Below are 26422 nucleotides of genomic sequence, written 5' to 3' on the forward strand. Positions count from 1 at the left end.
GTCATAACTGGAGTACTAAGTAAAGTCAAGCTATTTGGAATTGATTATATTGCTAGAAAGCTGGATATCCTTCAATAAAAATGACATATTACATTGATTTATGGTACCAACTGGAAAATGTCGCTATTTCTATACTGATAATAAATGAATATAACAATGAAAAAAATCTAGCTAGAAGACAAAATGAGACAACTTTAAATCTCAACTTTTGGCAATGCGAAAATTAATACACAATGAATGACACATTATTGCAAAATGTTGATGACAAGGATTTGAACGTAAAATTGCCTTATATATGAAGAAGATTCCTTAACATTTTCCTTGTTTATTTGATTAGGACACAAATGTTTCCATTTTCTTTACAACTTGTATTTTTATTTTTACTTCAAATCAATTTGCATTATTTGAAATTTAAGTGCAAAATACTGTTTGTTTATTTTTTGCAGAAATATTGTCGTCATTGTGGAAATGATTTCTGTTCTAAGTGTTGTAAACACAAGCTTCCAAGGACTGCATTTGGTGCTACAGGTGAGATCCAATAACACACATGCATGGTCTTAGCTAGGGCCCGTCATTTTCACCAAAACTCCCTGTCCAAAATTTGACCATGAAAACATAAATCAGACCTCTGCACCGTCTGGAGGTTCAGAAAGTTCAAATAGCTATTGCTATATAGCCTTGATTTATGAGTCTGGTCTTGTTTTGAGTTCACAAAACTTATTCAAGGATTATGTTTAGAATTTAGCAACTGCCAGAGGGGCATTTATCTGGATTGTCCCAGAGATCAAACTGTCCCCCCTGCCCAAAGTGACAGGTGGCTAGCTAAGACCCTGATAACACATGCACACACCCACATCACATACCCACAACCACCTCCCCCCTCCCCCCGGTCGAACCGTACCAAGGACTTAACATACAGGCAACTGTATCAATAGATTAGAGGTCATTTGATGCATGCAGACATGCTTTAAAATTGCTCTTTTGTTTTCCTCAGTTATTTTTCCGAAATTTTGGTGTCAGTTTAGTGCCAGTTTAATAGAAACATTTTGGTGTTAGACTTTTTATCCTGTTTTTTTCAACAACTTATCCCCTGTCATCATAAGTAGCGTCTCAGTCCTGCATAGATGCAGAGTTCAGCCCCTGACGGCCATCTTGGATTCATTGATTTTTTTTTTTTTTTTTTTTGTGATTCATCTGTGATATTGTTTTTGATGACCTTGATATGTATACTGCTCTCAAAAAGTATCAGAACACTTAAAACAGAAGCCATTTCTTAAAAACACTAAAAATCACATTATGACTTTATTTCACCAATTTACAGCAATTTGAACTGCGCAATAAGACTTTATTTAACAAACTTACAGCAATATGAATAAAAAAGATCTTTTCAAATGTGGCAAAAATTTATAATAATTTTCCCCTAGAAGCAGACAGATATTGAACACAGTGGAGTGAGCGTTAATCTGTAAAGCTGGATTGAACCCAAGGTTAAGGGGGTACTACACCCTTCGATAAATTTGTGTCTATTTTTTGCATTTTTCTCAAAAAATAATACCACACTGGTAACAAAAGTTATGTATATTATAGGGGCAAGGAATCCAATTACTACACTGGAATTTCAGTGACCGAAGACAAGCGGTTCATTATTTACGATAAGAAATAAGGTACCACTAGGATGTACCTCATTTCCTATCATATATACTGAACCGCTTGCCTTGAGTCAATGAAATTTCAGTGTAGTAATTGGATTCCTTGCCCCAATAATATACATAACTTTTGTTACCAGTGTGTTATTATTTTTGAGAAAATGCAAAAATAGTCACAAATTTACCACATGGTTGTAGTACCCCCTTAACATTAGGCAGAGGAAATCACCATGAAGGGGGAAATATCCAAATTTGTTACTTTTGAAACTCTACCTTTTGTTATTCAAATGGGTAGGCTATATCTTAGTGGCATGAGGTCACATTGTGCCAAATGAGGTATCAAAGTACACATGTGACCGTTCACGGCGAATGAGCCGTAAATTCCTCTCCTGGTCAATTTTGTTTTATTTTGTGTTTAGAAAATATACATCATAAGCTTTTAAATGGTATATCATTTGACTTCAAACGATATCCAGAAGTGGGGTTATGATTTGTTAAACTTTACTCCTTCAACAAAATTATAGCTTTTTTCGTTTCTACATGTGTCACTTTTTCCACATAGCTGGCAATAAATATCAAACAGTCATAATTGACGGTCATTTCAAATCATCCCCAAGTCAACAGAGGTTTAAGAAAGTTCTCTCATTGTTAATTGTTGGTTATACATACCTATACAAAATACAATGCCTGGTAACCCACCACTTGAACAGGATTTAGCCAAAGCAAACAAAGACCAGAGCTATTAAAATTTCTATAGCCATCTAAGGTAGAAGCTTATTATCCACTTCAACAATATGATTATTGATTGGTGTTTGACTATCAAAATGAGATAGATGTCGCGTCAGCTTAAGTTACCGATGAATACGACCTTCGTTACACATTTTACACTGTAACTCAGAATACAATTTAGGGAATTTACGGCTCATTCATGCTGTACAGTCACATATAGATTCTCCATCCAACTACTGTAAAACTCAATAATTAGCATGTGCTTACTATCGAGCGCGTTTGAAAACATGAAATTGTACCAAAGTCCGATGCTTTACCAACTGAGCTAGGGGTTGAGACACAAATTTGCAGGTTTACTTGTTCTTATAACTATGTGTATCAATGATTTGCTCAAAACTCTTTACACTTTTGTGGATGAGGTACTTCATGTTTGCATGTTTTAAAAGCGCTCTATAGTAAACACATATGCTAACTATCTAGTTTTTACGGTATCACTTTTTTTCATAATTTACATTCAGCGTCTTTAAGAAATTGTTTTTGCTTTTAAGTGTTTGAATACTTTTTTGCGCAGTATATGTTGTTGGTTTTTCTGCCTGCTAAGGACTATGGTAAAGAACTGGCAAGAGACAACCATACTGCCGGTGATACAAGCAATAACCTTGACAGTGTGGACAGCGTAAGTGGTGAAGAAACAATTTTGAAAGCCAATGTTGTTGATAACCGTGTCATAATTATGTTGTTGGTGTTTTTGGTAACTGGCAAATTAACAGGCAACTGCAGTCAGTGGCCATAATGCATTCTTACGCTGTTTTAGATCTAGAAACGCTGTGTAGGAAACATGGATGGATATCCATGGTCCCTGTGCCTCCTAGACTGCTGCCCTCAGGCGACGAGTGGCATGATAGAGCCGGCAACTTGTGAAACCATCCGGCCGTATGCCATTTTCCATATACTCGGTTAGTTTTGTGGGTTGATTATCGAACCCCAACGGTTTTAGCTTGTATTTATATTATTTATTAACATAGGCCTATTTGTTTGTAATAATTCAAGCGTTTTAAAATTTCAAAATAATCCCATTCAATTACCCGGTTAACGGTGGAAATTTACTGAATTTAGAGAATGCACGGCGCATACCACCTGGCTGCCCTCATACGTCAACTGTCTGGATTGATGACTGAGAAAACTATATGGAAAAATAGTGACAGACTTTAGCAACCACTTTCTGGTTGTACTGAGACTGCACATTTTGTCCAAATTGAAGTTGATGGAGTTTGTTGTTTTCAGAACTTCAGAGCAACACTAGTCAGTTGCGCTATGGCACACAATCAAAGTCACAAGAGAATATTTTCAGTAATTCAGTTGTCACTACGAAGCATAACACACTACATGTGCAGTAGTGTAGACGACTGATGGAGTTGTCTATGTGTCTCCACTGTTCATTGTACAAATATTTTGCATTTGTGTATCCTTGTTTGCAGGTGTTAACTAACACACACACCCTGCTCACCAACACCCACACCCCCACACACCTCACACACACCCCCACCCCAACACACCCCTTCTTTTTATAGACCTGCAAATGAGGATTACAACTTTTCCCTATTTAACCAAGGACCTTGCTCACTCGAACCTAGGCTCCAAACTGTAGCCCCATCAGACTTTTTACTATCAAACTGAAGCATGGCCCTACACCAGCCAACGAGGTCTTCTAATGCACATTCATGTTATTTCTAATACTCTGGTATGTAGAAGGAACAGTAGATGTCCTCAGTTACAGGGTGTCCATGATTGCTCTGCTATATTTGTGTGTGTGTGCCCTCGTTTGCAGGTCATTATAAATGCACACACACCCCTACTTGTAGTATGTGTGAACCGGGGACATCTGTGTATCCCTGTTTCACATCGTTTTACAAACCCACCCCAACACCACACTTAATACACAAAGTTTTGTATGCTTTGTATTTTATTGTCCTGATTGACATTGACATTTAAATTAAAACTTTTTTTAAAAAGCATTTTAGATCTGCATCCTCGGCCCGACTCGATAACAAATATTACAATTTTCATATTTGAGGATGTATTAGACAAACAGCATACAATTTGCACATAAATATATTATTTAAAAATACTTTGATTTCCAGGAAATGTCCAGGTCAAGGAAAATACTTTCTTCATTTCCTGTCCTTCTCAAGAAAACAGTAAATAAATGTATAATTTTAATCACTTGAAACCTAGCAATGAATTGATTTGATATATTGAACCACATAGAACAAATCAAGGTAGCCCAAAATATCTCACACAATTGTACTCTGAGTGTGTCATACACAACCAAGTTTCCTTATCAAAATGATTGTTACTCGTCAGTTCTTATGGTATAAAAAATCTGCTATTCAACATAAACTTCTCTTGAAATGACCAGAAAGTGTATAGTTTCATAATTAACCTCTTATAAAATGAATCTGCAAATATTTGAAGTGGCAGTCTTGTTCATAATCTCTGATGTTATCATTAAAATTTGGAGTGTCTTTGACGGTAAAATTACACGTAATTCTGCCCTTGTCTGCAATGTGGCGTTGGATTTTAATAGGCCAAGAATAATCACCAGAAACTGCATGGGTAACAATCATTTGGAAACAGTCAGTTCTGTATTCATAGTTGTCTGAAAATTAAATTTTAACCCTTTGTTGTAAAGAGCTACTTTTGTAGAATATTGATAGAAACACACCAGGTATTCCACATATTAAATTTATCTAATAATAGTGTCAAAATAGGTACCAAACACTCATTCAAGAGAGTGACATCATGCAGACCCTCACCAAATTAGTACAAGCCTTTGTGTGCACAAGTATACACTAAAAATTTTAATGTTAAATTTCATCAATCAGTTCATTTGTATGTAAACTTTTTTGGGCATAAATGAATTTTAACTTTGCAAGTACACCAAGAATGAAGTGAAACTAAGAATTAATTGTTAGGGCTCATATTGAAATACCCTACCACGTTTTCACACAGAAAGAAGGCAGGATTCCCCTCGCTAAGCGCGCGCCTCAGGAAAGCTCGGTCATAAAACGGATGGATTATATGCATCAGTGATACACCCTGTCCAGGATTTTAACAAAAGAAGGCTAGCACAGGAAAGCTGCAGGATGGCGCACACCTTCCTGTGTAAGGGAATTTCAATATGAGCCCTTACAACCCTCCTTGAAATTAAACACAATCTTGGAACTTCACTCATGCAACCTCACTGCTTTTTGGGAGAATGTGGTACTAGTATATGGAATGTAATTTTTATATTCTAAAGTGAGCATAAGGGGGGAGGGTCCACATTTGGGAAAGTCTTTAGGTGATTTATTTGAATCTTTAACAGGGTAGATAACAACAGGAGAAGAGTTGTAACCCCAAAACAAGTCAATACAATGGTTTTATTGAAATATATATGTACTTTTTTCATTTCAGCCCCTGCTGCTCAAACAGAAAAAGAGCTTGTATGTAATGCCTGTTTTGTTCAACTTACTGCAGAAGAAGCTGCATCGGCGGATAAAGGTTAGAATGTAGTGTCCTCAACATACTATATTGTACGTATATCCGGTGAATTCCTGTGGTGTAGAAGCCATCATGAAGGCCCTTGTGGTCAGGTGGCGCTTACTGAGCTCATTACATTCCGTACATTTTTTGCAGTTTGTAAGAAGTGAATAATTTTGATTGAAATTATTATATATTTTGATTAACATCGAATATATTTATGGGTGGTGCCAGGACATAAGGAAATGTTTTTTGTTGGGAAGGTTTGGCCAGAATAAAAGCATCTGGGTCAAGGGAGAGAGAAAATCTTCCCTCCAGGAGCAACATACGAAATATCGTTGTCTGCTTCAAATACCGTCTTATCTTAAATGGCTGCCTCTTGTAGATTTTTTGTTATTATTGCATTTAATTGTGATGAGATGCACTGTAAAAATTAACTTCATATATTTATTTTGAGGTGTTATTACAATATTACAACCTCATGTCCATTCATAAAAGAAAGAAGCATGCTGAAATATAAAATACCAATATGAAATACAACAATGGTAATAAAAATCAAACAAGGCAGCCTTTTGAAATACGCCGGCAGTATGTGATGCAGGCGATGAAATGTTGTACACATACATGACCAAAAGAATTTAAAAAAAAGTGAAAGTTTTTTTTTTATCTGCATGACATGTTTATAAGGGTGTAACTTGGTGTAAGATATTGTTATTTAGGGGTGTTTGGCTGGTAGGACAAACTTTGTTTGGGAGTTGTCATAATAAAGTATTGGTCATGCATGTGTAAACTCTCTGGCAGCAATGGGGAAGGGAATTTCGGGGAGGAAGGAGTGGGTCATCAATCTTATGTGGACTGGACAGAGTTGGGGATGGAGAAAGCCCAAGATTGGGGGAACATTCCCCCCTCCCCCAGCATGGCCACTTCCCGTCCATGGCCTTACCTACAGCCTGTATAATATTACAAGGAGATTATGCCCAAAGAATACCACCTCAAAATTGCCCCTTGTGCTAATTCCGCCATTTTGGTTTGTTTGCTCAAGGAGGACAAATGGTGTACCTCCTGCGTTATTCGGCAAGACACCGAAATAGAATGATAATATGCATCTTTAAGCTTGAGTGTGCAAAAGGTTTGTTGGCTCCCATTATTTGCACAGAATGTAAACAACAACATACTTTGAATCAGAGTTTGCTGGGCGTATTGCGAAATTTAATTATCTATTTTGCCCTCCATGAGGGACACACAAACATGGCGGAGTTGGTACTCTTTGGTTTAACGTTATTGATAAGATATCACCCATCACTCTATGTGACCCAATCAAGCAGACAGAGTTATCGGGTTATTCCAGTTGAAACCCATACACCCCCTATGGAAGACATGACCTTAAACTCCAACACAGGGAGTTTGATTTTCAAATGGGCAATCACCTCCTCCCCGTCAGACACGCTTCAGTTATTACTGCCTAGTGTGGAGTCAGTGGGCTTCCCATTAATATAAATATTAGCACCTGTAAAAAATGTAAGGTTATTCCAAATGATTGTGGAATGAATTATAGTTCTATTCAAATGGAATTCTCAGTAATTTTTGTAGCCTGTAGTGCAAAATTTGCTTGCCAAAATTTGATTTTTGCTTGTCAAATGACCCATTTTGCTTGAATATGTCACCCATATACCACTGTGAATATTGTAATACAACTGGGTCATCATTATCCCACTGTACAAAGCAAACTTGATTCTTTGCTCCCAATATCTTGTTAATAAAATCATGTCAAATTCTGTGTTATATTCATGGTAGTTAAATAGTTTTTAATAGAATGAGTGCTAAATTTGTAAAAATCAGAGATATAATGTATGTTCCTTTTTTTATTGAGTACATGTATACCGTATTTCGTCAAATAAGTTACATTTTCCCAAAGGGGGGCGTTTATTCAAGGTCAATTTTAGAACGATAATTCCCATTAAAATCATTAAGTAAACTAAAAACACACGCTAAAATGACTAACTATGAACTAGAAACACTGACTTCTGGCTCACTTCCGGGTTTCCAATCCAGATTTTCGCCAATTATTGACGCTATTTACGACCATGTGGACAACTTGGTAAGCTTACTACACAAGATAGCATGGAAATATCGGCATTTTTGAAACTTCTTGGTTGAAAAAAAGTGGTGGGGCGTTTATTTGAGGGGGCGACTATTTGACGAAATACAGTATGTATTTTAGTAGTTTTTTAGCAAAATTTTCGGGAAAATGTCCAAAATTGGTATATAATTTTGGGCCACTTTTTCGTCAAATTCTGTTTTAAATTTGGGTCGTTTTCGGAGTTCAGCTGCACATCCCCACCCACACCAAAGTTTAGATCCCTCGCTCCGGGTATATGTAACGGGATCAATGAGAAAAATATGGGTTTCCATATCCAATTTAATGTGGAAAAGCGTGTGTAGAGAGCTTGGATGTATTAAGCAACTTTATTTGAATTTCATAAATCCCTCTGAGAAAGATTCAACCTTTTCCACAGAGGGAGCCTGGGTTTCCAATAGAGTTGGTGAATGTGATAATTCTATTTGAACTTTTTACTCTCCCTGGAAGATATTTCCAAAATCTTCCACAGGGGGAGTGTGGACTTTAAATGGATTTAATTTTCAAACCAAACCAAACCATTGTAGACAATGAGTAAGGCAACAAAGATCTAGGGGCGTTCCTTTGAAGTAGTTTTTTTAATAAATAGAGTTTTTCTTTTGTCAAAACCAATTTGAAGAAAACTTACTAGTTTTTCTTGCTGACAGTTTCGTCAGTTAGCAACTGACTTTATCAAAGCTTGGTGTTGTTGTGATGATCCAACAGCTGACGACTGGCGGGAAGTTATGTCACTTCCGGATTTAGTCTTGCTGGCAGTCTTCAGAAGTGGATCGTACACGTGACTAAGATTGTAGACCCCCTCGTCTCTGTTCATTACTAGTTTTTTTAATGTCTGAAATAACCATAAAAAAAAAAATATTTATAAAAATTTGCCAATTCTTTGTAAGGTGATGAAAAAACAGCTTTCAGACAGTCCTTTCAAGAAGTTTAAAAAATTGCCCAATTTTATTCCCACTCTCTTCACAAAGAACCGGACTGAAGTCTATTTTGAATGTCTTTCCCGCAAAAGACAAAACTTTTCTTTCTCAAGGGATAAAATAAGAGACCTGCTCTCAGTATAGTGGAGACCAGCTCTGATTTTTTGAACGTCGGTTTTTTAACTTTGTTTATATGTCTTATGTTACTCCCCCATTGGATGTTGTGTCATATTTTCCCTGTTTTTAATGTTATCCATTGCTAGTGTGACACGTCTGTTGTATCCTTTTGGATCCATCCTTTGGTTCCCCGCTGGTCAGTTGGAACAGAGTTTCCCTGTTTTTATAGTTTTTTTAATGTTTGAAATAACCATAAAAAACTAATATTTATAAAAATTTGCCAATTCTTTATAAGGTGATGAAAAAAACAGCTTTCAGACAGTCCTTTCAAGAAGTTTAAAAAATTGCCCAATTTTTTTCCCACTCTCTTCACAAAGAACCGGACTGAAGTCTATTTTGAATGTCTTTCCCGCAAAAGACAAAACTTTTCTTTCTCAAGGGATAAAATAAGAGACCTGCTCTCAGTATAGTGGAGACCAGCTCTGATTTTTTGAACGTCAGGTTTTTAACTTTGTTTATATGTCTTATGTTACTCCCCCATTGGATGTTGTGTCATATTTTCCCTGTTTTTAATGTTATCCATTGCTAGTGTGACACGTCTGTTGTATCCTTTTGGATCCATCCTTTGGTTCCCCGCTGGTCAGTTGGAACAGAGTTTCCGTGTTTTTATAGTTTTTTTAATGTTTGAAATAACCATAAAAAACTAATATTTATAAAAATTTGCCAATTCTTTGTAAGGTGATGAAAAAAAACAGCTTTCAGACAGTCCTTTCAAGAAGTATGAAAAATTGCCCAATTTTTTTCCACTCTCTTCACAAAGAACCGGACTGAAGTCTATTTTGAATGTCTTTCCCGGCAATTATGCCTTAAACTCTGTGTCAAATTTGTAAACTGCTCCAAAAAAGAAACTTACCAGGTAAGAAATTTGTCTGTCAAATTCAAACGACAAATTGTGTTACACTAAATGGGATATGAGTGGAAGCAGTGTTAATTTACTGCTAATTTTGACACCTCATTTGTTGCAAACGGATGAGTATTTTTGAAGTTATGCTTATTTAACCGAACCTATCCACTGGAATGAAAGTTGCACTCATACCACTTGAGATGGTTGGCAGTATACAGGTGTAATCAGTGCTCTCCTCTTCTTCTTTGCATGACTAACTTTCCTATTGCTTCTTTCCTTTCATGTGTCTGTTTATTGTGTGAATTCATTGGGGCGGACCTGCAACTTTCAAATTTGATAGTAGGCTTGTTCAAATGAGCATAACTTCAAAAGTTTTGATCTGTTTATACAAATGAGGTGTCAAACTCACAGAAATGTACACCGCTTCCACTCATATGCTATTCAGTATAATACGATTTGTCGTTTGAACTTGACAGACGAATTTCTTACCTGGTAAGTTACTTTTTGGGACCAGTTTACTATTCTTCCAAAATATGTGTAATTTTGTATGTATTTTGTATGCATTCAGTGATCCCCAGCGAAAGTGTAAAAAAGTAAAAAAATTGCATAAATTGTTTAAAAGTGAAGAATAAATGTGGAAAACAGCAGTATTGACAAAGTTTAAAACCCATTCAAATACACGATGGTTGCTAATTTCTTGTACAATTTCATGTAAAATGTCCAATTTTGTCTTTAATATAATGCTTTCCTTTTAACCATTAGCAGGCTATGTTAGCAAATACGAGGGGGTATCAAAAAGTTTTTGAAATCACCCAGAAGTGAAAGAGCTATAAAAAGTAAACATACTTATGAGACCATTTTTGAACCATAGTGTACATAAGGACCAGTGATTGCACTGACAAAATTTCATTGATATAGCTCTTTCACTTTTGAGCGATTTCAAAAACTTTTTGATACCCCCTCGTATATGTTACTAACAAAGGTGCAAAATAACCTGAATTTTAGGGTATTCGGGTCCTTGCTAAGGGAGCGCGGAAACGACAGAAACAATTCTGTCTCATCTCAAGTGTTAAGGTATCGCGTGTAGGTCGCACAAATGCAATGTTAATATGTTCACATCACAACAATTGCCTTGAGCACCTTCTGAACTTAACCAAATACCCCCAATATTTGCTCCATGCATGTTATATCAAGATGGCGGCCAAGTGCGGGTTCTCTGGTTTCAATTCTGTGGATGTAACACTGTTATTTTAATTGCATTGGACAAGCTAAGATTATACAATTAACTTGAAAAAGGTTTGTGTTGGTGTACATGTATACTACAGTGACCTACGAGTGTTGTAACACTTGTTTGTTATTCTTGTTGTGTTGTGAGAAGAGCAAGGTTATTTTCATAGCCATTGTATTCTTACCAGGAAAAGAGTATGAGTTAACTTGACAGTCTAATACAAGACGTTCCTATTTCCGTAGCCATTGTATTGTTACCAGGAAAAAGAATACAAGTTAAAGCCATTTTAGCCATTTGATTTCCTTCCAATTTTAATTTTGTTATCATTTACTCAAAATGTTAAAATAATATTAGTAATAACTGGCAAAACAGGTTTCTGTCCATTTTAAGCGGAAGTAGCACAATAAAGTGAAAGAAACCCCACTGGTTTTACATGCAGTTCTATGGGGGACTTTTAAAAAGGACTGTATTTCTATTGTACAAACACAACAAATTTGACCGATTCCAGTTAAAGGTGCAATTTGGAACATGTGTGAACACTACTCGAGTCAGAAAAGTAAAATCTAATTTTAAAATTGTCTCAAAAGTTGTTAATTTTTGCAGGAATCTGTTATATCAGTTGAATTCATTGCATCATTGTCTTTCTGAAAATGTATTCTTTTATATATTTCTCATCATTACATGAAAAGATACAATGAAAAACGATATCTAAATTACATGTACTGACTTGATCGAGGAAGGTATACAGACTGTGATAGTAATTTTCGTGATTTGTTGTTGTTATTACATACTTGCAACCTTTTTGTATATCCAACTGATGAGCTTTGTTTGTTAGACTTGCAGAAAAGGATGTGTGATAAAGGGCATAAAGGTCTTTCACCTCGAGCGTCATCTTGAGCGAAATCAAACTAATTGCTCTTTGCCTTTTAATATAATGACATAGTATCGGACAGGTTGTTGTCTAATTGGCTATAGTAAAATAATAATAGAGGTCAATTATAGGAAATGTATATTTTCATTTCAAATCTTGTCATTGATTGTAGTGACTTTATTAAGCTAGCAAGTGTCACTGCAATGGTTATTGTTACGCATACAACGGCTACCATGTTATATGGCTATAAGGCCCAATAAGTGATTTTCTCATCCGGATGATTGTAAAATCATCAAAATTCAGATTTTGGTATCTTTGTCATTGTCATAGATTTGCTAACATAGCCTGCTAGTGGTTCAGCCGAAAGCTGTGTATTTAAGACAAAATATGGCATTTTATATGAATCTGTAATTTATAGGCATATACTATCTGACAGTTTATTAAAATTAGCTACATGTATTTGAATGGGGTTTCAACTTTGTCAATACTGCTGTTTTCTTTGGGGGGTTTTTTTGCCAAATTTTTCATATCAAAAATACCAAATGGCAATTTAAATGACTTATCCTTCACTTTTAAGGTTATTAATTATTCTAAACTGTTCTGATTTGGTAGTTCACAGCATCTTACGAATGGTAGTGAGTTTTGGCAAAAACTGCATTGCTCAATTCATAGCGAGCGTGTAGAAGAATTAAAATATCACAGAGATACTGTTATAGGTGCTGCGGTTCTTGAGTTACGTTGTAAAGCGCTGAAACAACAACACTTTTGTAAAACGTACATAACTCATTAACAACAATAAATTAAGCAAGTTTGCAAAGTATACAATTTGTAGAATGAACTTTTGCAAAACATCAAGGTGTTAATTTTCAATAATATATTGATCTAGATAATGAAAATCGATTTTTAGGTTGCTTCGACCAACAATACCTCGTCTAACCTTAAGCAATTTATAAACAATATACATTTTTTACACTCTTGCCGGGATCACAGAATGGGACTTTAAAACTACGCTTTGGATCCTGACATAAATTGATCAATCCAAATTTACGAAAGGATCACGTTTTGTAGGAGAGTTTTTGACTTTATTTTCACCAGATAACAAAGATGGGTTTGAATGAAGTACAAACTGACTGTATCAAAATGATTGGAATCAATTATTTGTTATTTTTACAGATTTTTTTCACTATGATAATGTACCAGTTTAAATATTTGAAATTACAATAGTTTTATCTTCTAAGAATTTAGGTCATGATAGCACATTCTGTTCAGAAGTTACATGCTTTTAAGGTGGTACTACATCCCTTGATAAATTTGTGACTATTTTGCATTTTTCTCAAAAATAATAACACACTGGTAACAAAAGTTATGTATATTATAGGGGCAAGGAATCCAGTTACTACACTGGAATTTCAGTGGCTCAAGACAAGCGGTACGTTATTTATGATAAGAAAAGAGGTACCGCTAGAATTTACCTCATTTCTATGTGGTTTTGACTCTTCTATAGCTATCTTTAAAGGTATAAAGATATAATAGTACACCTGCATGTGATTGTGCACATTGTGATTTTTGAGATACAAGCTACATTTTGAGGGAAAAAACACATTGAGGGAAACATCAGACCCACTCATGTGTGAATCATATTTGTCAGTATTCTTTTTATTCTATTTAAGATAACACTGAAATGTAGAAAGATAAAACTTGTGATGTGTGATCAAGCAAAATGAGTCGGATGTCGGGAATATTGATTTTGTGATCAGTGGCGGCGCCAGGAATTTTTTCGGGAGGGGGGCATTGAGGGGGCAAAGTGAATTTCAGGGGGGGGGCAAAATCAAAAAATTTTGCAAAAATTGCCGCAAAAAGTGGAAATTTTCGTAATTTTGGGTTTTTTCTGGGGGGCAAGGAGTTCTGACTGGGGCATTCCCTCATGCCCCCCGTGGCACTGCCACTGTTTGAGATATAGCCAATAATAGTATTCAACTTCCTTTGTTTTCTGTTGTTCTGATCAACACTAAAATGGCCATATCTCTGGAATTGTAAGTCTAACTATGATGTGGTTTCCAGCTAAATAAAGGTCTGAGAATGGCTCATGTAATGAAATTAGAAATTAAATTTTGATTTTGCTCGACAGATTCAGCTTGATAACATCACCATCACAAATGATTAGATATTTTTAACAATTGCACAATCTCTGCTACCTTGGCATTTATCTTGAGCAAAACTCATTCCCGAGAGGATCTTCCTTTTAAAGCTTGTTGTATGCATGACTTAATCATATGATGCTACAATGACTTTGCGATAATGTTCTCACATAATACATTATATAAAGTCATGTGTGATGGTGCCAAATGGTGTACTAAAAATACCCTGTGAAGGACTAAGCCTGAAGTGCTTTAATTACAGTACTTTTTTTTTGTTTAAACCTGTGATACCTGTGTTCACCGATCAAAATATTAGTGATAGCTTCATGCATGTATCATTGAAGCATATACTGTGCATGTTTTGTTATTTGTCCTTCAGTACTAATACACACATTGATGATATCATCAATTATAATTATAATTATAGGGGCTGGAATAAAATAGCAATTTTCTTTGTTTTACCTCTCATGTGTTCGGCTTGAAATTAAAAAGGGGATGTGATAGTGAAAACTAACAATTAGTGGAAAACAAATAAGAATCTATTCTTTATGGAAATTGCATAGGTCTGATTGCACCACATGAAATTTTATACATGGAGTCCCATCACCCAAACATTGTTATGTCAAGTTTTTAACTTTTAATTTCAACTCTTTGGTTATGGCTTAATGTGCCATGAAATGCTTCGTTATAAGTACTATGAATCGGTCAAATTCTATCGTTGCTGTGATAATAAGTATCACTTTGATTTGGGAATGCATGGTTAGGTATTAGAGCATTTCATTAATAAGAATCTTAAAGGCACTGGCAGTAATTCGATTAGAAAATCATCAACAAAATTTTGTATTGTAAAAAGAAAATCTGAAGGTCCCAGGTCCAAATCCTGTGAATTTTTCGGCTGGCTGTCATTTATGTATGTGGAGACTTGTGTTAAAAACCTCTCTCAGAGAATGTGTTCGTTAACATACCCTGCAAGTGATGAAATTTGGAAATAGCATATTAATATCATTGAGTGTTAAAGTGTCAGAGTTTGGTCAATGTTTGTCCATACAGACACTTCTATAGCTACATGCAGTGGGATGAAGCATCAGTTTTCTCAACACTGCTGTTTTCTTCATTTCTGCTATTACCGTATTTCCTCGAATGTGTTGCATTTTCAAAACGGGCGTTTATTAAAGGTCATTTTTAGAACGCTATTTCCTGTTAAAATCATTAGGTAAGCTTAAAACTCATGCTGAAATGACGAACTATGAACTTTGGAACACTGACTTCTGGTTCACTTTTGGGTTTCCGACCAGATTTTTGCAGATTATCAATGCTATTATCGACCATGTGTTCAACTTGGTAAGCTTGCTACACAAGATAGCATGGAAATATCTGCATTTTTTAAACATCTTGGTTGAAAAAAGTGGTGGGGGCGTTTATTTGAAGGGGGAGATTATTCAAGGAAATGTGGTATTTCCATACATGATAAAATTGACAATTGTATTGACTTACTCATCACTTTGAAGCTATAGTCCTACACATTTTAAGTTGTTTATTTTGTTGGGAGCACTGATAATGTCTTAAAAAGGAAATCAGTTGGAAAATAGACTTTTTATTTTAAATGATCCATCAATACATGCTTGTTTGGATGGTACTGACCGGAATTCCCCACGGAAGTGATTATACTACAATTTATTCTGTATTTATTCTGTATTGTGTTTGTGAGCCTTACATCCAGTGTTGCCAATTGACTCATCAGGCTGTAGTGGAGCCGAATTGGTCAAGATGGGAGATGCCGCGCTTGTTGATAGAAAGACAGCTTAGGCTAATAGAAAACTGGACATTTATCGATCAGTTAGCAAGTACCTGAAGTTTATCTGCCAAATTGGGTGATTTATGTTCTAAATTCGAGTAAATCCACTCAAATATCCAGTACATTTTTTCAAGTACTGGGTATGTTGTTAAAAATTGGGCAACTTGAGAGTCATCCACTACAGCGTTTTGGATCAGGCTGGGAGAAAAAAAATCCCAGGTCGACCTAAAATATCGTATCGCACACGATAGACCACCTAAGTTATCGTAAATCGTAAATCCCTCAAAGTTAGCCCAGTTTTAGGCAGTTCGTAATACGCTTTTCTATGTTTCAGCAGGTGATCTTTAACTAGCCCAATTCAGCACCGAAGTCAGGGCATTGGCAACAGTGCTTTTAAGCCATACATGATAATGTATTTCTATCATATTCATAGCCCTAGTTCAGAACAGTATCTTCCAATTGTGCATTGTCCATATCTGTGGGACCATTTTCACGACTGAAATATATTAAATTGCGGACCATAAGATGGCAAATTATGTTACAGTGTGTATAGTGAGCAAGAAAAAATCAGGGCTATTTTTGTTTAAGGCAGGTGTATGACTTAGCAGTGTTTGCACTCAAATGTTGAGACAATGAAGTTGACACACAAGAGGAATGGTATGAGTTCTATTTAAGGAGGTCCCAAATGGGATTATTATGGCTTGACTGATTTCCTATACGATCAATGACTTGATATTAAGAAGTACACTACAGGTTTTAGCTAAATGGCTAAAAATGGAAAAATATGGCTCCTGCCACCCCCGGCCTTGAATTGTAAGCTTTAATGATTTTTAGTGTTGCCAATGTAATCTTTAGCCTGTAGTCAAATCATTGATAGCCAATGGGCTATTCCAGTTGAAATCCATACACCCTGTACGTAGGTCATTTTCTATACAAGGAATGTGAATTTCAAATGGGGTTACCTAGATGTGTGAATCTATTTCGAAAACTACACCCCCTGTGTGGGACATGTCTTCCATAGGGCATATGAATATCAAATGGAATAGCCCAGCCATGCAATTTCCAATATATTCAAAGGATGTAGCCAAATACAGCATTTAAATGAATTTAAAATAAACAGAATTAAATGAAAAAGCTTTGCACTTCAGTGTATGGTGTATATCTATTAAGTGAACCAAAATTTAAACAGTGTTTTTAATAATTTTTTTAAAAATAAGCAGTAATGGCAATACTATATCATTTGACACATGATGTAATATATGTCTTCCCTATAGGCCAGTGATGTGCTGGTTTGTGGATTGGTCATACTGAAATAACATGGAATATGTGTAAAATAGGTGATGGGTGAGGAGAGGGGGAAGAGAACATAAGTTCTGAAGTTTGGTTTGGATTCACAAATAATTCTCATGTGTTAAAAGCAAGTCTTTCTGAACCAACTATTTCACACATATTAGCCCATTTTTGATGATTTTGATCAATTTTTCCCCTTCAATTTGTCTTGCTCCCTTCCCCCTACCTGCTATGCTTTTGATACCCCAGAGCCGTATCTGTCATATGTATATTTATATACATTATTGATTGTATTCTTTTGAACCATGTATCTTATCTATTAATAATGTATTGTTATAAATTGTATATTAGTATGATGGTTTTATATTTATAATGATTGTGGGATGATTGGACAATGTAAAACTGAAGTGAACTGAACCGAACCATATGTGTGACAAGCCCAGTGAATATACATTTATTAGATAGCCCTACATATAAAATTTGTGGTCTTAAGCGCTCCACAGACTCCGAGTATTGTACGTACAATATTGTATGCAACATATCTACGTTATTTAATCTATTGCCATTCTATTTCCAGTAATGTTTAAGTTCTAATGTTTGATGACGAAAAATCGATAATATGTTACATGTAATATCTAGTAGAAATATATTATCGATTTTATGTCATCAAACATTCGTTAGAACTTAAACATTACTGGAAATAGAATGGCAATAGATTAAACAACGTAGATATGTTGCATACAATATTGTACGTACAATAAAAAGTCTGAATACCCCTTTAATGTTGCCAAGTTGCTAAGAATGGATGTTGTAGTGGAGATATACATGTGAAGTGATCAAGGTAAATGAGTTGTTAAGGGAAGGGGTATGAACGTTTGGACATTATTTATTGTGGGACATGAGAGCACATCAGACATATCGAATTGCATTCTGAATACGAAGAATGTCTTTCTGATTTCAAATAATTTTCATTTTTTGAAATTCACGATATAATACAAATTTTATGACAAATTATTAAAATTTGATATTTTTTACATTTTTGATATATAACAGTCCTCGAAGTAAATTTGATAAATCTAATAATATATTCTTAAAGTTTATGTAGCTGGGAGGAAAAGCTGACGATCAATTGAAAATGTTGACCTTTCATATTGAAGATATGGATTTTTCCCCCAAAAGACCTAATTTTTTTGTGTGTGTTTTGGGAAAAAAATCCATATCTTCAATACGAAATGTCAAAATTTTCAATTGATCGTCGGCTCTTCATCCCACCTACATACACAGTATAAATCATCAGATTTATAAAGTTTACTTCAAGTACTGTTAAATATCAAAAACGTCAATTTTTAATCATTTGCCATAAAATGTGTATTACATTGCGAATTGCAAAAATTATTTGATATTAGAAGAACATTCTTCAGATTCAGAATGCAATTTGATATGTCTGATGTGCTCTAATGTCCCACAATAAATACTGTCCAAACGCTCATACCCCATCCCTTAGGTCATTTGCATTTTTGTATAATTGTTCATATTCTTGCCTATCAGGCAACAATGTGCTGAATTATTAGACCTATGCTATAAATCCAAATGTTTAGGTTTTAAATATGTATCTAAACACTTCAATTTGTTTACTTGTAATACTTTGTAAACACTTCTTTAAGGTATAGGAGGTAAACACTAAATAAAACACTTTTATCACCAAATTAAACACATAAATAACCCAAAACACTAAATGATAAACACTTCAATATATTTAGGTATACATATTGCATTTAATAACTAAACACCCTGTTTATGAACTATTTAAACATCTATAGTGTTTAAAGTTCAGCACAATACAGTATAGGCATTCAGTTCATAAACTGTTATGTTTAATATCAAAATAATTTGATGTGTTAATCATTAGTGTGTATGATCATTTATGTGTTTAATTTAGTGTTTACCTCCCATACCTAAAAAGTAAATTGTGTTGCAAATAAACATATTAATGTGTTTAGATAAGTGTTTAAAAAACCTAAACGTTTGGATTTACAGTGTATGGATACTACAGTACAAGATATGATTATAAATATTTTCATGTTGTAGAAAACAGCAAATGCTTATGACCATTATCTCAAAATCAATTTGAGGCCTATGGCGACAAAAACAACTCATTTTCCTTGCTTCGTCAAATGTTCTAAGGCCAAAAAAAAAAAAGTTTGTCTCAAAGCTTGTGCGCGCGTTTGTAAAATCCCACGATTTGACAAAAAACAAATGCTGAAATTTTTTTTATTTCAAACAAAAATTTTTTATAGTTTTTCCAGAAAAAACTTTTTCTCAAAATACCATGAAAAAAAGTCGGAATAAAAAAAATAAAATCGCATTTCGCATTTGTTTTTAAATTTCTCGTGAGCTTTGAGACAAACCTTTTTTTTTTTGGCCTAACTAGATTTATTTATTTACCAAGGTGTAAATGCAAATAATCATGAGTATTTTAATATTACATGTGTTTTCCATTGTGCAATTGATGATTATGTATACAATAGAGTATTAATCAAGTTTTATAGTAATAATATATGATGGTAGTATGACTGGATTTTTTATGTGTATAATCAAAGCTTTAATAAATTATTTTCTTTGTATCTGACTTGTTGTTGGCAGTGAGTTTTTATTCTGAAGGGTACTCAAGTTTGTAGGAAAATAATCATATTTCTATTAAGGTCAAGGTTTTCTCTTTGGATTTAAATGAATTATCACTAACAAAAAATAAGACAATATTCAAAGCTTGTCAAATGAAATGTAATATATAAATGCGTAACTCCTTTGTGTGTGGACATTTTATAATATCTTAGTTTGGGTAATTCTAAGATTATTATACGAAAAAAGTCATAAGCAGGAATTTAGTTGACGGTATATTTTAGCAGCTTTGTCCCGAACTTGATAATAAGGAATACCGCCCAATTGGTAGGCTATGCCTTCAATATAGGAAAAATATTGGCACAGCTTTGGGTCCTTTTGAATAATTAGGTCCCGGCCCTTCATGTTGAGCAACGTCATGTTGTCAACAGTTGCACAAGACTCTCCAGCATTCAGTGATTTGCTCATCCGGACGATCATCAAAATTCAGATTTTGGTTCCTTTATCAATGTCCTAAATATGCTAACATAGCTTGCTAGCTCAGCCAAAAAAAGCCTTGTAATTAAGATAAAATAAGCCATTTACATGAATCTGTAATTTAGTATAATAAATTAGCTACATGTATTTGAATGGGGCTTCAACTTCGTCAATACTGTTACTATTTTCTTTGTTTTTTTGCCAAATTTTTCATATCAAAAATACCAAATGACAAATTGAATGACTTATCCATTACTTTTAAGCAATTTATAAACAATTTCATTTTTTTCTACACTTGCGCTGGGATTTAACAGACGGAGAGGTACTTCAAATGTGACCGTATGTATAAATTTCCCTCATTTGAGGGAATTGAATTGAATTGTACAGCACGAATGAGCCGTAAATGTCCTAAATGGTATTCGGAGTTACAGTATAAAATGTTCATGAAGGTCATATTTATCGGTACCTCAAGTTGACGCGACATATATCTCATTTTAAACCAATAAATAATCCTATTTTTGAAGAGGATAATAAGCTTCTACCTTAGATGTCTATAGAATTCTTAATAGCTCTGGTCTTTGTTTGCTTTGGCTAAATCCTGTTCAAGTGGTCGGTTACAAAGCATTGTATTTTGTCTAGGTATGTATAACCAACAATTAACAATGATAGGATATTCCTGAACCTCGTTGACTTGGGGATGATTTGAAATGGCCGCCAATTATGACTGTTTGATATTTATTACCAGCAATGTGGAAAAAGAGACACATGTAGAAACGAGAAAACCTACCATTTTGTTGAAGAAGCAAAGTTCAACAAACCATAACCGCGCTTCTAGATATCGTTTGTAGTCAAATGATATACCATTTTAAAGCTTATATTATATATTTTCTAAACATGAAATAAAACAAAATTGATCGGGGAGGAATTTACGGCTCATTCGTCGTGTACGGTCACATATGCATATTGGCAGACTAATATTTGTTTCATTCGCCTTCATACTTTTGATCTGTCACTCATTATAATGCATATTGTTACAGCCTTCAGGTTGGTTCAAGGTAGAGCGATGTAAGTCTATATTTATTTATTTTTATTAGTTTTTATTGAAGCTTTCGATTTTTATTTGTCTGCAAAATTTACGGGGCGATCGTGCGTAAGTCATGTACCAGTATACTTATGAACTAATTGAAAAGTCTCGGAAGGAAAGCAAATATAGTATAAATTGTTATTTGTTATCACATTTATATCCAATTTTTCAAGTTGGACATCAGGGTCGTGTACACAATCCAATATCAAACATTCTTAGTCAGTGGGAGTGGTCTAGTTCGTAGACACATTTTTGATTGGACACTCGCAAGATTTCGGGTGCCGTTTATCAGGCCGTAGACGACCCCACGTCATCATGCGTCTTGATAATGCTTTACACGCTTGTAGAGGTGCGTGTATGTATCGCGCTGTATGCGTAGACTAGTGCGGAATACGCGACGCGCTATCAGTACGCGCAACAGAATACGTGAAAGTTATAAACAAGTTTCGTTCATTTTATAATGAGGGGAGTTTTTATGACGGTAACTTATTTTTTGCTTTAAAAAAATTGTTTACAGTTATTAAAATGATATTTAACTGACTAAGAATGAGAATAAACGATAGGATTTTTTATTTTGCCTATCCTCTACCTATGATAGACGACAGGCAGATCCAATATTTTTATCGTAGTTGCGCCGGCATCCACTACTCAAAATATTGGACCTGCCTGTCGTCTATCACACGGTAGAGGATAGGCAAAATAAAAATTCCTATCGTTTATTCTCTAATTCAAAAATCAAATCAAGGGGATTCATTCAAAGCATTCGGCAATGCAAGTCATGGTGTTTTTTACACACTTATCTCCTGAAGATAGCATGCCGTATTATGTTAACATAGCTATGTACTGAAGATAGCAAGCTGTATTTTGTTAAAACAGCTATCTACTGAAAATAGTATGCTACATGGGTTAACAACACAGCTACCTACTGAAGATAGCACGCTGTATGGGTTAACAACACAGCTATCTACTGAAGAAAGCATGCTGTATGGGTTAACAACAGGTATCTACTGAAGATAGCATGCTGTATGGGTTAACAGCACAGCTATCTACTGAAGATAGCATGCTATATGGGTTAACAGCACAGCTATATACTGAAGATAGCATGCTGTATGTTAAAACAGCTATCTACTGAAGATTGTATGCTACATGGGTTATCAACACAGCTACCTACTGAAGATAGCATGCTCTATGGGTTAACAGCACAGCTATCTACTGAAGATAGCATGCTGCATGGGTTAACAACAGCTATCTACTGAAGAGGGTATGCTATATGGGTTAACAACATAGCTATCTACTGAAGAAAACACTATATGGGTTCACAGCAAAAATATTCACAAAAATGTTCTACTTATAGCAGTAGGCTTATATGTTAACAAAACAGCTATCTACTGAAGATAGCATGCTTTATGAGTTAACAGCACAGCTATCTACCGGAGATACCTGCTAGATGGGTTAACAACACAGCTATCTACTGAAGATAGCATGCTGTATGGGTTAACAGCATATCTATCTACTGAAGATAGCATGCTATATGAGTTAAAAGCACAGCTATCTACTGAAGATAGCATGATATATGAGTTAACAACACAGCTATCTACCAAAGATATCATGCTGTATGGGTTAACAACACAGCTATCTACTGAAGAAAGCATGCTGTATGGGTTAACAACAGGTATCTACTGAAGATAGCATGCTGTATGGGTTAATAGCACAGCTATCTAATGAAGATAGCATGCTATATGGGTTAACAACACAGCTATCTACTGAAGATAGCATGCTGTATGGGTTGACAACAGCTATCTACTGAAGATAGCATGCTCTATGGGGTAACAACAGCTATCTATTGAAGATAGCATGCTGTATGGGTTAACAACACAGCTATCTACTGAAGATAGCATGCTGTATGGGTTAACAACAGCTATCTACTGAAGATAGCGTGCTCTATGGGTTAGCAACAGCTATCTACTGAAGATAGCCTGCTATATGGGTTAACAACCCAGCAAACACAAAAACGTTTTAAATAAGTTATATTTTGGCTTTTGGTTTAGGTAACAACGTTTTAATAACATTAAAATGTCGGGTTATATAAAGGTCATGATAACGTTTTAAAACGTTTTGTATGAAAACACACTACAACAATATTTTTAAATGTTTTCAAAAATGTTATTGTAAACTATTTTTGCAAACATTTTTGCCAAATATTGTGTCAATACTTAAATAACATTATGTTAAAATATTTGAACCCAGCAAACACAGAAATGTTCTTAAAATGTTTTTTCAAAACATTTTAATAACATTTAAATGTCGGGTTATATAAAGGTCATGAAAACGTTTTTAAAACGTTATTGAAAATATTTTGGGCAAACATTTGTCGCAAAATATTTTTTCAACCCCAAAATAACATTCTGTTTAGAATGTTTTGTATGAAGTTTTCAAGAATGTTTTTGGAATGTTATTAAAAGGTTTTTATACCCTTTATATAACCCGATATTTAAACCTTTTCTGTAAAACATTTTTGTTTGCTGAGCAGTAGATTATCAAAAAAGTTTTTTTAAGGTTATGTAAACGTTTTATACTCTTAATATACCCTTTATATAACCCGACATTTAAACGTTTTCTGACAACCTTTTATAACCTTTTGCGAATGATGTCGAAAACGTTTTGTGTTTGCTGGGTATCTACTGAAGATAGCATGCTGTATGGGTTAACAGCACCGTTATCTACTGAAGATAGCATGCTCTATGGGTTAACAACAGCTATCTACTGAAGATAGCATGCTATATGGGTTAACAACACAGTTATCTACTGAAGATAGCATACTGTATGGGTTAACAGCACAGCGATCTACTGAAGATAGCATGCTGTATGGGTTAACAGCACAGCGATCTACTGAATATAGCATGCTCTATGGGATAACAACAGCTATCTACTGAAGATAGCATGCTATATGGGATAACAACAGCTATCTACTGAAGATAGCATGCTATATGGGTTCCCGGAAAACACAGAAATGTTCTTTAAAATGTATTCAAACGTTTTTTGTTTAATGATTTTGTTTAATCCTACACAATTTAGTTTGTTTTACATTGTTTTGTTTTGAGTATTTTGGCATCGCCATTGTTTGAACAACTAAAACATCATATTAAGTACGTATGAAATAGCGGCCAATAGACATTACAAAGTGTTACCAGTTTAATTTGCGTAAAGAAGTTAGACGAAAATATTTATTTCGGTCTAAGTAAGTAGGCCTATTTGTTCCCATTTACATCCTCAACTAACACCAAAATAATATGACTTCTCAAATGTATTTTGGCTTGTTTCCCACCGCTTGGAACCGTCCCTCACCCCTTAATGAGTTGACCGTATGTATATCAACCCCGTTTACCCCCCCACCCCTTGTCATATTCTACCGACACGACTGCGGACGTTTATAGTTTCACCACTGGACATTAAATCTTATTTTGGTTGCCTCAATTCTTGCTGCTCCAATTTTCTTACCTTACTGTGGCCCTGAAAAGACACAGAGAAATGTTCGTCAAAGCATAAACAGTAAGCATTTTTGCTGACCCTGATAACAAAAGCGCGATTTTCCTGACGTTTTACTTCAATCTGTCTCCTGGGATCTGTCTCATCGAGTTATTTTTTGGCAATATAGTTTTACAAGCAATCTTGATAAGTTCGAATGAATTACCGGTATGTGATTCGATTTGATCATAAAACAGTTTTACAGATAACCTTGGTAATTGTGAGTGTGGCCGATATTATTACAAAAACAGTCGTACAGACAACCTTGATAATTGTGAGTGAATCAAAGGTGTGGTTCAATTTTATCACAAAACTAGTCTTAAGGGTAGACGAGGTATTGCTGGTTGAAGCAACCAAAAAACAAATCGATTTTCATTATCTAGATCAATATAGGGCCTAGTATTGAAAAATAACACCTTGAGATTTTGCATAAGTTCATTCTACAAATCATATAGCCTACTTTGAAACCTTGCTTGATATATTGTTGTTAATGAGTTTTACAAAAGTTTTGTTGTTTCAGCCCTCTTTATAACATACCTCAAGAACCACAGGACCTACACAAGTATATCGGTGGTATTTGAATTCTTCTACACGTTCGCTATGAAATGAGCAATGCAGTTTTTGCCAAAGCTCATATACCATTCGCAAGATGCTACATGTGAACTACCAAATCGTAACAGTATAGTTACTAACCTTTTACATGCTTAAGGCCATATCATAGCCTATAGCAAGAGAGCATGGCCGCTTATCAGTGGGAGCTGGTGGCCTTAAAATGGAGAGAATCCGTCTAGAGATCGGAAGGTCGTGGGTGCGAATCACATGCCGCGGGCAGATGTGCCGGTAAACGTAATTAATTTTCTACTATATTCTGTTTTTCTCAGACAAAATTAACATCACTCAGCTGCTATGTCAACTGCTCACTGTCATGATATCTAAAGTGCTTTAAACTTGCTTCTCATTTTTTCTTACGAAATTCCGTCAAATTTGCCATTTTCCGCAAAAGTTTCGCTTCACGCAATTGACGGATCATTTACATGATGTACTCTTCTTTGTCAGTAAACCATGAAAAAACATGGGTGATGAGCACAGCTCAGGAGAAAAACAATAAACACAACACTTGCAAGCTATAAATATTTACAATGTTTAATATCATTTCAATTTGGCTGTCTGCAGATGGTTTTGAGTTTAGAATTGTCTAGTCTATTTTAAGCCGGGATTTTAAGCAAGACGCTGTAAACTGACAGCCGTCACTTGTATGAAAATAAAAAGTGTTGGGTTAACGGTTGTTTATGCCCGAGAGCCGCTTACCAGAACATTTTGTGATTCTAATTATTATATAACATAATTTATTCAAAACATTATTTTCCTTTATTTTCCCTACCCCGCGATCGCACATCCGGGTCACCGGGCATTAACGTTGGTT

At 35.0% G+C, this 26422-nt stretch overlaps 1 protein-coding gene across 2 annotated transcripts in view; it reads left to right on the forward strand.

The window, feature by feature from the left end:
• LOC140147956 (protrudin-like) overlaps positions 1–9951 on the forward strand; it is a 47909-nt gene extending 37958 nt beyond the window's left edge. The window contains exons 8-10 of one of the 2 annotated variants that reach the window (XR_011858424.1): positions 447–528; positions 2947–3051; positions 5832–9951. Coding sequence is in view for 1 of the 2 variants with exons in the window: in XM_072169748.1 (XP_072025849.1) it covers positions 447–528; positions 5832–5923 (174 nt within the window). In the remaining variant the exon portion in view is untranslated. The remainder of the gene's footprint in view (positions 1–446; positions 529–2946; positions 3052–5831) is intronic. The other variant, XM_072169748.1, reaches the window with a different exon arrangement.
• Positions 9952–26422: the final 16471 nt, after the last annotated feature.

The sequence above is a fragment of the Amphiura filiformis genome, chromosome 3 (genome assembly GCF_039555335.1).
Source record: "Amphiura filiformis chromosome 3, Afil_fr2py, whole genome shotgun sequence".
NCBI classification, from domain to species: Eukaryota; Metazoa; Echinodermata; class Ophiuroidea; order Amphilepidida; family Amphiuridae; genus Amphiura; species Amphiura filiformis.